This window comes from Myxine glutinosa, chromosome 9, assembly GCF_964187855.1.
Source record: "Myxine glutinosa chromosome 9, kmMyxGlut1.1, whole genome shotgun sequence".
In the NCBI taxonomy this organism is placed as follows: Eukaryota; Metazoa; Chordata; class Myxini; order Myxiniformes; family Myxinidae; genus Myxine; species Myxine glutinosa.
The window spans coordinates 134,798,619-134,811,863 of NC_136269.1; the positions used below are offsets into that span (position 1 = coordinate 134,798,619).

The 13,245-nt window shown below is 50.2% G+C and overlaps 1 protein-coding gene across 1 annotated transcript in view; it reads left to right on the forward strand.

Moving 5' to 3' along the window:
* Positions 1 to 13,245, forward strand: part of LOC137434893 (cadherin-7-like) — a 209,613-nt gene that overhangs the window by 158,210 nt on the left and 38,158 nt on the right. Inside the window, exon 6 of the mRNA XM_068128091.2 lies at positions 7,627 to 7,794. Within this exon, the coding sequence (XP_067984192.2) occupies positions 7,627 to 7,794 (168 nt within the window). The remainder of the gene's footprint in view (positions 1 to 7,626; positions 7,795 to 13,245) is intronic.

Below are 13,245 nucleotides of genomic sequence, written 5' to 3' on the forward strand. Positions count from 1 at the left end.
GACAAGTCACCGCTCGCCGGTTGCGTCATCGGCCGGTGCAAGGTGATTGTGTATGCTTCCGGTAACCGCTACATGCGCCCCCCCAGAATTAACATGCACCGGGAGAGTCAGTTTGAGGGGGGTCTTGATGACCCGGCCGAAACGACCCCTGGTGATTCGTGTGGTAGGTGGCGTGGCGGTGGATGGTCGGGCGGGGGGGCTTGGTTGACGGGGGACGGCCCCGCCATGGAGGAAGGGCCACCGCGGAGGTTGGTCGAGGTCCAAATGGGCCGGTTTGAGGCGGTCCACGGAGATGTGGTCTGGTTTGCCGCCGATGTCCACGATGAACGACTTGTCGTCCCTCTTCAGGACCCGGAAAGGTCCATCGTACGGTGGCCGGAGCGGTCCCCGGTGTGCGTCGTTGCGGATAAAAACGTACTCCGCAGTGCGAATTGCTGGGGGGACGTGGGGTTGGGGGCAGCCATGATGGGACGTGGGCACAGGGGCGAATCTCCTGGCGGCCTCATGGAGGCCCAAGCGTTGGCGAGCTGCGGACCAGGGGCCGGTGGCGTCAGGGATGAACTCACCGGGCATGCGCAGTGGCTGGCCATAGACCAGCTTGGCGGTGGAAGCCTGGAGGTCCTCTTTAGGGGCCGTTCGGAGGCCCAATAGGACCCAGACGAATTTCGCTGCCACGAGCTTCTGCGATGCTTTCCGGCCCGGGTGGGAAAGGCCGTGGAGGGCGTCAAAAATGTGCCGCTGCCATCTGGTGGGCATGATGGGGCAAGGTTGGCCCAGGGAAACGTCGCACAGGAGAACTGCGCCTGTGCCTCGAAGGGGACGTGGGCCAACCGCAGGCCTGTGTCGGCTGTCCGGAGGGCTTGCACCGTGGGGTCGGCGGTCTGGTCGGCCGCCATGCGGGCGAAGTCCACACCCAGGTGGACGGCGTTCGCGCCGGACCGGGAGAGGCAATCGGCCACAGCGTTGTCCTTGCCCGCGACGTGCCGGATGTCCGTCGTAAATTCGGACACGGCGGAGAGGTGGCGCTGCTGGCGGGCCGACCACGGCTCCGTAACCTTGGCCATGGCGAAGACCAGGGGTTTGTGGTCCACAAACGCCGTGAACGGGCGGCCCTCTAAAAGATGGCGGAAGTGGCGAACGGCCAGGTAAAGGCCGAGGATCTCGCGGTCGAAAGCGCTATACTTGCGCTCGTTAGGGCGAAGCTGCCGGCTCAAGAAGGCCAGCGGTTGCCAAGCCCCGTTCACCCACTGTTCATGCACGGCGCCCACCGCATTGTCGGAAGCGTCCGTGGTGAGGGCGATGGGTGCGTCGAGCGCCGGGTGCGCCAGCATGGTCGCGTTGGCGAGGGCCAGCTTAGCGCCCGTGAATGCCTCGTCCATTTCTTTGGTCCAGGCGACGTCGTGCTTGGCCGGCTTGCCCCGGAGGGCTTCGTACAGGGGGCGCATGAGTTGGGCGGCGCGAGGCACGAACCGGTGGTAGAAATTTACCATCCCCAAAATTCCTGCAGGGCCTTGATGGAGCGGGGGCGCGGAAAACCTGTGACTGCCTCCACCTTGGTCGGCAGCGGAACGGCCCCGCGCTTCGTGATGCGGTGCCCCAGGATGTCGACGGCTGTTACGCCAAACTGGCATTTCGCCGGGTTGATGATGAGGCCGTGCTGGCCGAGGCGCTCAAAAAGCGTGCGCAGGTGGATAGGTGCTCCGCCTGCGAAGTGCTGGCGATGAAAATGTCGTCCAAGTAGATGAAAAGGAAGGTGAGGTCGCGCAGCAAGCTGTGCATCAGCCGCTGGAAGGCCTGGGCCACGTTCTTAAGGTCAAACGGCATGCGAAGGAACTCGAAGAGGCCAAAAGGTGTAATTACCGCCGTCTTCGGCACGTCGGCCGGCCGGACGGGTACCTGGTGGTAGCCCCGAATGAGGTCGACCTTGGAAAAGATCACCTGCCCCGCCAAACGGGCGGAAAAGTCCTGTATATGTGGTATCGGGTACCGGTCGGGGGTGGTGGTGTCGTTGAGGTGGCGGTAATCGCCGCATGGTCGCCATCCGCCACCCGGTTTGGGCACGATGTGCAGGGGCGAGGCCCACGCGCTATTCGAGCGCCGCACAATGCCCAATCGCTCCAGCGCGTCGAATTCCGCCTTCGCCACGGCGAGTTTGGCCGGGTTGAGGCGGCGAGCCCTAGCATAGACCGGTGGACCTGTGGTCGGGATGTGGTGTTCGATGCCATGCTTGACGGCGACGGCCGAAAACGTCGGCTGCGTGAGGGTGGGAAACTCGGCGAGTAGGCGGCTGAAATCGTCCACGGCCGGGAGCACGCAGGCTAGCTTGGTCAGAGTGGAGCCGCTCAATGAGCAAGCGAGCTAGCTGAAGGTCTCCACGTTGATGAGCCTCCGCCGTTTGACGTCGACCAAAAGCCCATGCGCGCAAAGAAAATCTGCACCCAGCAAGGCCATGGGCACGTTCGCCGTGATGAAGTCCCACGTGAAGCGCTGGCCCCCGAAGCAGAATGCGACGCTGCGCCAACCGAAGGTGCGAATGGAGGAGCCGTTTGCGGTGACCAAGGCGGGGCCGCAAAGCGCGGCCTGTTTGTCCTGCACCGCGGCGGGTATAACGCTCAGCTGAGCGCCGGTGTCACACAAAAAACGCCGCCCGGACGCTGTGTCCGTTATAAACAGAAGGCTGCCAGAATGGCCGACGCTCATGGCAGGCAGGGAGCGCCGGCCTGGTCGTTTCCCGACCTGCCGAAAGTGCACGGTGGGCGGCACGTTCTGGCCTTCTGCCCGAACCTGGCGTGGTAGTAGCACATGGTCCGCTCTGGTGGAGGCTCCGGCGGTCGCGTCGGGTTCGGTCGATGGGGCGTCGCGGCGGCCGCTCCCGCCAGTGGCGCTGACTCGGCCGGTGGTGGCGCGGGTCGTGGCGCGGGCGTTGCCTCGGTCGGCCCAGGGTCCCAGACGGCCGCTCCGACGTGTCGCCCGGCCGAGAAATTTTTTTCGGCCTCCCAGGCCAGGGCGCGAAGGTCCGTGATGGGCGAGTTTGCCAAAGCCAACCGTACCCGCCCGGGTAGCTGCCGGAGGAACAGCTCGCGGAAGAGGAAATCCGGGCTGTGGTCGCCGAGTAGCGCCAGCATGTGGTCCATGTGCTCGGATGGACGGGCCTCACCCAGGTCTGGGAGGTCGAGCAGCTGTCGCGCGCGTTCAGTCTCCGTGAGTCCAAACGCACCGAGGAGTAGGCCTTTGAGCGCGCCGTATTTGTCGGCGTTCGGCGGGTTCTTTAGGAAGTTCAGGACCCGGGCAGCAGTGGAGGCAGTGAGCGCGGAGACCACATGGTGGTAGCGCGTCGAGTCTTCCATAATGTTCCACAGGGCGAAGAGAGAATCGCCTGGGCGAACCAGATGGCTGCGTGTGCTTCCCAAAAGCCAGGAAGCTTCAAAGCTGCAGATGACTCCATCGCCGTGTTCTTGAAAAGGGGTCACCAATTGTGGGAGCTATGCTCGCACGATAAAACCGGACAAAATGGACGACGCCAGGAATGAAGTTTCACTGAGCTATTTATTTCTAGCTCAACTCAAAAGCACTGAATCAGCCGATCGAACGGGCGGCAATTTACTGTATAAGTAAAGTTCAACACACAAAAGCTACGCCTCTCAGGCGGGGCGTGGTATGCAAATAGGTAAGCCACGCCTCTCAACGGGTCGTGGTATGCAAGTCAAGTGTTCGCCGGGGAAAGGCATGTCTGGACACGTCCGGGTGAGTCCGGACAAGTAACCGCTCGCCGGTTGCGTCATCGGCCGGTGCAAGGTGATTGTGTATGCTTCCGGTAACCGTTACAACGGCGTTTTTTGTGGATACATGGTCGAGTCTCGTGGAAGAGCGTCACACTCGTACACTGAACGGACCAGGACGTAACAGGACACAAAAGAAACAGTTGAGAGTCGGGGAAACATCGACAACAGAGTTGAAGACCGAGATAGAAGGGGACTTGGACAAACAATGGGTGTGGAGAGGAATGGAGGGCAAAAGAGGACGTATATGGTGGACAAGATGGATATAGAAGAAACTCCAAGGAGGGAAAACTGGAAGGAGGAGGGATGAAGTGCTTTGGGAGGGTGGGGGGACGGAGGAGGTTAACGAGGGTATAAAAACAATACCTCTAGGCATACGATTTGCAATCAACATAAAGACCGATTACTGCACTGTAGTCCCAAGAAGGAAGCCGGACATAGCCACACACACACACACACACACACACACACACACACACACACACACACACACACACACACACACAGAAACACACACACATATATACACAGACACACACACAAAAACACACACATATACATACATACATACATACATACATACATACACACACACATATACATACATACATACATACATACATACATACACACACACACACACACACACACACACACACACACACACACACACACACACACACATATATACACACACACACACATACATACATAAACACACACACATACACACACACACGCCGACACACACAGACACATACACACACATATATACACACACACAAACAAAATCCTGGACTGGTAGCCACTCTGAGCCAGGACACTAGACTGAGTGTGTAGGAATTTGTAATTTGTTCATGGTGTCCACGATAGCTCGCCTACTCTTCACGAAGGACACAGTGGGATCTTTAACATCCACCGACTAATGCTAGCAGAGCGGACGGCCAGTTTAACGTTAATTGGAGGGACGGTACACACATAGATGCCTCGCCCTGCCTGCGAAACACCAGGATGACTGTTTATAGCTGGACTAAGATGCAAACACAGGCTGGACAGCTCAGAGGTGAGTGTGAATACCTGTAGGTTACCATGCCCAACTAAGGGCACCAACGTTTCTTAAAAAAAAAAAAGCTACATTTTCACTCAAAGTCACTCTGTTCGCTTTAATAAATGACATACAAATGACAAATTGCGTATACAACTAATGACATTTTAATGAAAATTTGCTAGTGACTAATAAGCTCACAAACTTCCAAGAATGAGTAATCCAATTGAGGTGGACATTTGCACAGAGGTTAGAGTTTGATGTAAAAAAAACATAAATAGGTATAAGCTTTGCTTTTAATATGCCAATGTGACAACACAAAGCGCTTCCAACCAACTCCTTGTGGCTCTCCAGAAAACCTCATTTAACATTTGCCCATCAACAGCTTTTTCCCCTTTAAAAAGGTGTTCGTGTACCTATAACTTGACAATCTGCTGTAAAATAACAATTTGACATCTTATGAGACGTAAAAGGGAGGCAAGAGGCTCCATCGAATACGACCAATCGCTCAGCCATATCGATGGCCCCTTGAGTAAAACTATTGGGACCTCAAGTTTCACCAATCAATTTAGCAAATGCATTTTCAACCTAGATTCATTGACTAATTCAGCCCACTGGTGTGGCACACGATGGCCGACTCTTTACCAATGGCACGTGCATCCTCAATATCCACCAGCGAATGTTCACAGACATGACACACGGCCGAATGTCCCTCTGAAGGACATCGCACTCAACAAAGCGATGCTCCTGCTTGCAGAGCAACAGGATGACAGTTTACGGTCGGTTCGAGAATTAAACCCAAGATTCGACAGATGTTGTAGGTGAGCATGCTCTGGCTTCGGATATCCTTCCAGCTCAAGTTTACCAATCATCAGCTTGCGCACTCTGCCTTCCGTCAGTAACGACACTTGTTGCAGTTCTTCCATTTCGAGCCCATTACAATTAGCGCAGTCCTCTTTTATTATGGTACAAACCCCTCGGTAACAGGCAAAGAAGGAAGAGCAAACAGCACGGCATAATGCGCAGCAAACGCATCACATCGTCCTTCTATCCTCATGCAATTCCCAAATCCTGAGCCTGTCACAGCACGCGTAGTGCCGATGTCTCCTGTTCCTCCGAATATATAACCTGTCCCGAACCTCACTACCTTCGAGGTTTCATGTTCAGCGACTAAACACAGTGCTATTCCTGCATTTAAATCACTCCAAAATACTACAACGCCTCACTGACAAAATCAACCCAGGTCAGCCAGTCGAGTATCGAAGACCATTCATCAACTTCTGCTCCATTGTTGTCTTGGGGAACATAGAGTCCAACAGCACTTGATGTCGTCATAGTTATTTCCATTGAATATTGCACTCGCTTCACCAAGAGGTAGGCATTTAACCTCTCTGCATTGGATCTCTCTGTTCTCTCTCTCCCTTCCTTTCTCTTCTTCCTGGGCCCCTCACTGACCGACCACCTCCAGTGTCCAATTATCAGGGTATTGCAGCAACTTTTTGTCTCTCCGGTCACGTGCTGGGTCAGCCAGCACCTCATCAAGGCAGCTGCATTACCCGACCGCAGGCATAGTCAGGGTAGGAATTTGGGATTTGGAGAGAGGGTGCCAGCAATAACTTACCTGTGTGTGACACTGATGCATGTGATGCAATACCATGCAATAATAGCGGCAGATCGTCGCCAGCTTAACATCCATCGGAGGGATGGCACACTCGACGATGCCACGCCCTGCTAACGAAACACCGATGGAGTTGAGAGTCTGCTCGGAAATCAAACCCGACGCATCTATAACAAACTAAACTGGTCGGGAATCGAATAAGACAGCTCAAAGGGTATGCTACCTCTTTGACATTGAGGAGCAGGGTGTACCCCCAAAACACCCCCCCAAAACTTGTACTACACAAAACATTCCACATATCAGTGCAGACGAAAGAAGCTCACACACTCTCTCTCTCTCCTCCTAGTGTCATTTTTCCTGAATTTGGGAGTGGCAGCTCGTCAGAGCAAGTACTCTTTGCCCAAGTCTTTCACGATCATGCTGGCTTTGTCTGTCGTTCTATGGAAAGTGGCAGGAATTTGTAAATTAGTCCAAATAACTAATGCTAGCGAACAGGACACCCAGCCCCATGTACATCTGAGTGACGGCATACCTAATGATGCAACGCCCTGACTGTGAAGCACCAATCTGACAGTTTATACTCCCCTTGGGAATTTAACCCAGACTACACCGCTCAAAGGTAAGTGTGGTGTGCCTGCACCATCCTGCCGCACTGAACGAAGCTGACACTAATACAGACAAATTAACTTCCTGTCCAGTCATGATCACTCACATTTATCTCTTACATTAAGGGTGCTCTTCCTTCAAAGAAGAAAGTGTGAGGACTAAGGGATATTTTTTGACGATTTGTTATTCCATGGTGTGCAGCGCTGTCTTGTTAAGGTATCTTATAGGATCATCGGGCTTAAAGACACCTTGGCTCCCTCCACAGTTTCTTTTTAAGGCCTTGCATATCGTCGAAAGTATAAATAATTGCACTGTTGTTATGCATTTGATTTTGTAACAAAGCAGAAGTGAGCATGTAAATCCCAATAATAACTGTTGGGTTTGCATTTCCATGTTGCATTTATTTCCTTGAATATAGTTTAACAGCCTGATAAGGGCCTCATACGTCACATCTGCTTTGACCATCCATTGGATCATTAAACCCAAATTCCACACCAACTCTCCCACAGCTCACTCCCAAACGTGCTTTTCCCCCGAATGAATTACCCACATGCCTTCTCCCCACCTCCACCAACCAGGAGAGATCCGTACTGCCCTTCCGGACTTGGACCGTGAGGCTAGATCCAGCTTCCAGCTTGTCATTGAAGCCAAAGACATGGCGGGACAGCGGGGTGGCTTGGCCGGGACAACCACGGTGACCATTTCTCTCGGAGACGTCAATGACAACCCACCGTCATTTCCGCAACGTGAGCTTGTCCACCACCTCACCCCTATTGGAGGGAATTTCAAGGAAACCTTAGGCACAAGAGAAAACCATTTAGCCAATCATGCTGTGCTATATCCACACCGTAGCACTTGCTTTTAGTTGTAAATTGTATAGTTGTAAATTGTAGGTAGTTGTAAATTGTATAGCTAACTCCATGCAACAAATTTAGCTATAGAAATGGTACACAATGGCTTCCCAGTATTGAGTTATCACAGGATCTTTAACACAACAAACAACTACTTGGAATTGGAAGATGTGTATTTAAAACTGAAGTCTGGTGTTGGCTTAGCGGTTAGGGTGCCGGCTTGGGATCCTAGGATCAGGGGTTCAAATCTTAGCGGTTAGGGTGCGGGCTTGGGATCCGAGGATCAGGGGTTCAAATCTTAGCGGTTAGGGTGCGGGCTTGGGATCCGAGGATCAGGGGTTCAAATCTTAGCGGTTAGGGTGCGGGCTTGGGATCCGAGGATCAGGGGTTCAAATCTTAGCGGTTAGGGGTGCGGGCTTGGGATCATAGGATCATGGGTTCAAATCTTAGCGGTTAGGGTGCCAGCTTGGGATCCGAGGATCATGGGTTCAAATCTTAGCGGTTAGGGTGCCGGCTTGGGATTCTAGGATCCTGGGTTCAAATCTTAGCGGTTAGGGTGCAGGCTTGGGATCATAGGATCCTGGGTTCAAATCTTAGCGGTTAGGGTGCAGGCTTGGGATCATAGGATCCAGGGTTCAAATCTTAGCGGTTAGGGTGCCGGCTTGGGATCTTAGGATCCTGGATTCAAATCTTAGCGGTTAGGGTGCCGGCTTGGGATCCTAGGATCCAGGGTTCAAATCTTAGCGGTTAGGGTGCCGGCTTGGGATCTTAGGATCCTGGATTTAAATCTTAGCGGTTAGGGTGCCGGCTTGGGATCCTAGGATCCTGGGTTCAAATCTTAGCGGTTAGGGTGCGGGCTTGGGATCCTAGGATCCGGGGTTCAAATCCCGGTCGATCTCTAAATTAACACCAGGGGGGGTTGACTCAGCCTGGTCCCTCCGTGGTTGGCAAATTGAGTACCAGTTCACTGGTAATTACCTATGTGTCGCAAGAGGCGACTAACAGGGTTGGCGGCAGGAAGGGCATCCGGCCATAAAACATTGCTTCAAAAAGGGGAACAAGATGCCCAAAAAGGCCAACCCCTGCTCTCCGGGGAAAAGTGGCCTCTAAAGGTGGTATATTTAAAATTGAAGGCACCACCAATTAGTGGAGTTGCTCATTACGCAAGGTTAAGGTCAAATGTTTCGATCAACAAGTGGTCCCACTCAGGCCGTCGAAACATCGAAGCCGAGCCTTGCCTATTGAGCAAACGCCTTATGTTTTGAAAATGGCCACAACACGACCTAAATGTAGGTGGGACAGTCGGACATACATCCCCACCTAATGTATGATGGCATTGGCTTATGGGGAGACTGTGAGCAATATGATCTTGGTATCCTGCCAAAATCATCAATAATGATGGACTCACCACAGAGCTATCCAGCCAGGGTTAAAATCTCGGCCCAGCCATAAACTCTCATCCTGCTGTTTCGCAGGCAGGGCAGATCATCAATGTGTGCGCCATCTATTTGTGGATGTTAAACTCGATGTTCCGTCTGCGAGCATTAGTTGGTGGACGTTAAAATTCCACCAATGGCCTTCGCAAAGAAGCGAATTATCGCAGGCACCCTGACCAAATGACAAATTGCTGCTCTAATCTACTGCATCAGCAGACACAGCTGTCCCCTCCAACAAATTATACATCCTGCAGCCATGTGCTGAAAATGAACGAAGAAGAATAATGAACTTGCTGATGGAATAAATGTATTGCTTTGTGCACTAATGCAAGCAAAAGGATAGAAGCAAAGGATAATTACACATTTGGGCTGACAGGATGGCCTAGAGGTACGCATACTCGCCTCCAAGCTGTCTAGCCTGAGTTTGAATCCCGACTCAGCTATAAACTGTCATCCCAATGTTTCACAGGCAGGGTGATTCATCAATGTGTGAGCCGTCGCTCAGATGGACGGTAAACTGGCGTCAGCCCATCTACCTGCGTTCGTTGGTGGACGTTAAATATCCCACGGTGTCCTTCGCAAAGAGTAGGCGAGCTATCGCCGGCAACATGAACGAATTATCAATTCCTGCCATACCCATTGCCTCAGCGGAACAGCCGCACCTCAGCCAATTATGCTATCCCGCAGCCTTGTGCTGCATATGAACAAAGAAGAAGACTTACAAAGTGCCTTCAGAAAGTATTCACACCCCTTCACTTAAAAAAAAAAATTGTTGTGTTACAGACTGAATTGAAAATGGATTGAACTCAGATATTTTTGTCGCTGATCTACACATAATATCCCATAATGTCAAAGTGGATTTTTTTTTAATAGAAAATTTTGCAAATTCATGAAAAATAAAAATCTGAAAAGTCTTGGGTCAATAAGTGTTCAACCCCTTTGCAATGACACTTCAAATTGAGCTCAGGTGCATCCACTTTCCTTTGATCATCCTTGAGATGTCTGTGCAACTTAATTGGTGTCCAACTGTGGCCAATTCAATTGATTGGACATTATTTAGAAAGAAACATCTTTCTATATAAGGTGCCACAGTTGACAGTGCATGTCAGAGCAGAAACTCTACCATGAAGTCCAAGGAACTGTCTGTAAAACGTCGAGATAGAATTGTGAGGAGGCATAGATTTGGGGAAGGGTATAAAACCATACATTTCAACACCAGAGTGTTGAAAGTTCCCAAGAGCACAGTGAGCACAGTCCCACGAGCATAAATAATATGGAATTCCTACAGCTGGCCGTCCGACCAAACTGAGCAACCAGGCAAGAAGGAACTTGATCAGGAGGTGACCCAATGACCACGCTGGCAGAACTACAGAGGTCTTTGGCTGAGATGGGAGAACTTGCCAGAAGGACAACAGTCTCTGCAGCCCTTCACAAATCTAGGCTTTATGGGACGGAAGTCACTCCTGAGAAAAAGGCACGTGAAAGATTCTGAGAGCATGAGGAAAATGATTCTGTGGACTGATGAGATGAAAATTGAACTCTTTGGCCTGAATGCAAAGCGCTACGTCCTGCGGAAACCGAGCACGGCTCATCACCCATCTAACACCATCCCTACTGTGAAGCATGGTGGCGGCATCATGCTATGGGGATGCTTTTCAGTGGCATGGACTGGGAGACTTGTAAGGATAGAGGGAACAATGAATGAAGCCAAATACAGGCAAATCCTTCAGGAGAACCTGCTTCAGAGCGCAAAAGACCTTCGACTGCGACAAATATTTACGTTCTAACAAGACCTGGTGTTGGGCTAGCGGCTAGGGTGCCGGCTTAGGATCCTAGGATCCTGGGTTCGAATCCCGGTCGATCGCTGAATTAACGCCAGGGGGGTTGACTCAGCCTGTCATCCTTCCGAGGTCGGCTAATTGAGTACCAGTTCACTGGTAATTCCCTGGTTGTCGTTAAAGGCGGCAAAAAGGGTTGGCGTCAGGAAGGGCATCCGGCCGTAAAACATTGCTTCAAAAAGGGGACCAAAAAACAACAACAACCACAGTTCCCGAAAAAGGCCAACCCCCACTTGTGGGGAAAAATGGCCTCTAAAGGTGGTTTTAACAAGACAATGACCCCAAGCATGCAGCCAAAGTGACACTGGAATGGCTTCAGAACAAGAACACAAAATAACTTGAGTGGCTTAGCAAAGCCCAGATTTCAATCCCATTTAGAATCTGTGGAAAGATTTGAAGATTGTTGTTCACTGATGCTCCCCATCCATATTGACAGAGCTTGAGCAAATCTTCAAGGAAGAATTGGAGAAACTTCCCAAATCCAGATGTGTAAAGCTGATACAGACATACCCAAAAAGACTTGAAGTTGTAATCGCTTATACAAAGTATTCACTCGGGGAGTTGAATACTTATGTAAATTATATCTTTCTGTATTTCATTTTTAATTATTTTGCAAAAATTTCTATAAAATAGTTTCCACTTTGACATTTCTAATTCAGGCTGTAATATACCACAATGTGAAAAGGTCAAAGGGAGTGAATACTTTCTGAAGGAACTGTATCATTTGTCTTTTGAAACAAACCAGCTTGAAACCTAAAATTACAACTTGAGCAGGAAACCGATGCTTGAAGACGCCATTGTGGAGAGATGAGTCCATAACTATTCAACTTTGTTTTAGGAAGAGCCCATAGCCATGAGGATGATAAAAAGCAAGATGATAAATAACGTTAATTGGACAAGACATTAAACGACAAAAACGTCGTAATTCCGGCAAGGAACAAAGCAAGGTAAAAGGAAATGCTTAAAAGTAACAAACAATGGGCATTTCACTTGATTTAGTGAACCTTTAAATGACAATGGCTGCATAATGAAGTATACTTGAATATATGTATCCCTCATCCCAATCTCCTCCAATCTCATCTCTATCTCCTGTTGGCATACAAGTACATTTGTTATAATTTATCAAACACGCTTCCTTCACTTGGGTTCATCTACCAGAATGAAATGGCAAATTGTTTGGCAGCGATTGTTTCTCCACATGATCGTCTACGTTAGCCAGAAAGACAAGCTGGAAACTGTAGGTGTGAAGGGATAAAACAAGGCAGCCATGTGTTTTATCTTTTTGGCACCATTTCCTGGCCTTGTGTTGAACAGATAATGCTCATGTATATATGTATATACTGTGGCATGCGTGGGGTATGCGAACCTTCATTTGCCAAACCTGGACACGTGCGGCATGGTCCCATGATAGACAAATTGGTCAAATTTGTAACCATGTGTAGGAAAATGAAAACCCTGGTCTTTTACAACTACCTCTAGATTTTGGATCTGAGTTGATAGTGGATTTTGAATGAGAGCGAATGGTAATTATAAAGAGGAGGGGTTGGAGGTGGTAGATGGGTAAAGTCTGTCTTGCAAAGGTCCATATGGTTCAACTCTTTGATTGACAATGACCTGACCTGTATAACCACAAAGCCCTGCTCTACTAATGTGAAGCCACAACACAAACTCAATGGCGTTTTCTTATAATACACCTAAATATAATTATTTAATGAGCAGGCAGTAAACTCCTGTGTGGGGCTAGTGAGACAGAATCCTGACTCAACCCGGGACCCGAACCCATGGACCTCATCACTTACGCAGTGACAGCCCACTGAGCTATTGAGTCTTCGGGATATCCTCAGAGATTTCTCACACGAACACCGTGAGCTTTATAATGGCTGATGTCTTATGTGCCTGCTAGGCAGACCCCGGATGTGAGTGTATGTATGTGTATGTGTATGTAAGTGTGTGAAAGTGCATTGAAGATGAAATCATCTAGCAATTTAATATACAGGAAGTAAATTCCTGTGTGGGGCTAGTGTGAAAAAATCCTAAAAATGGAAAATCCTAAAAAATCCTTTAAAAATGAC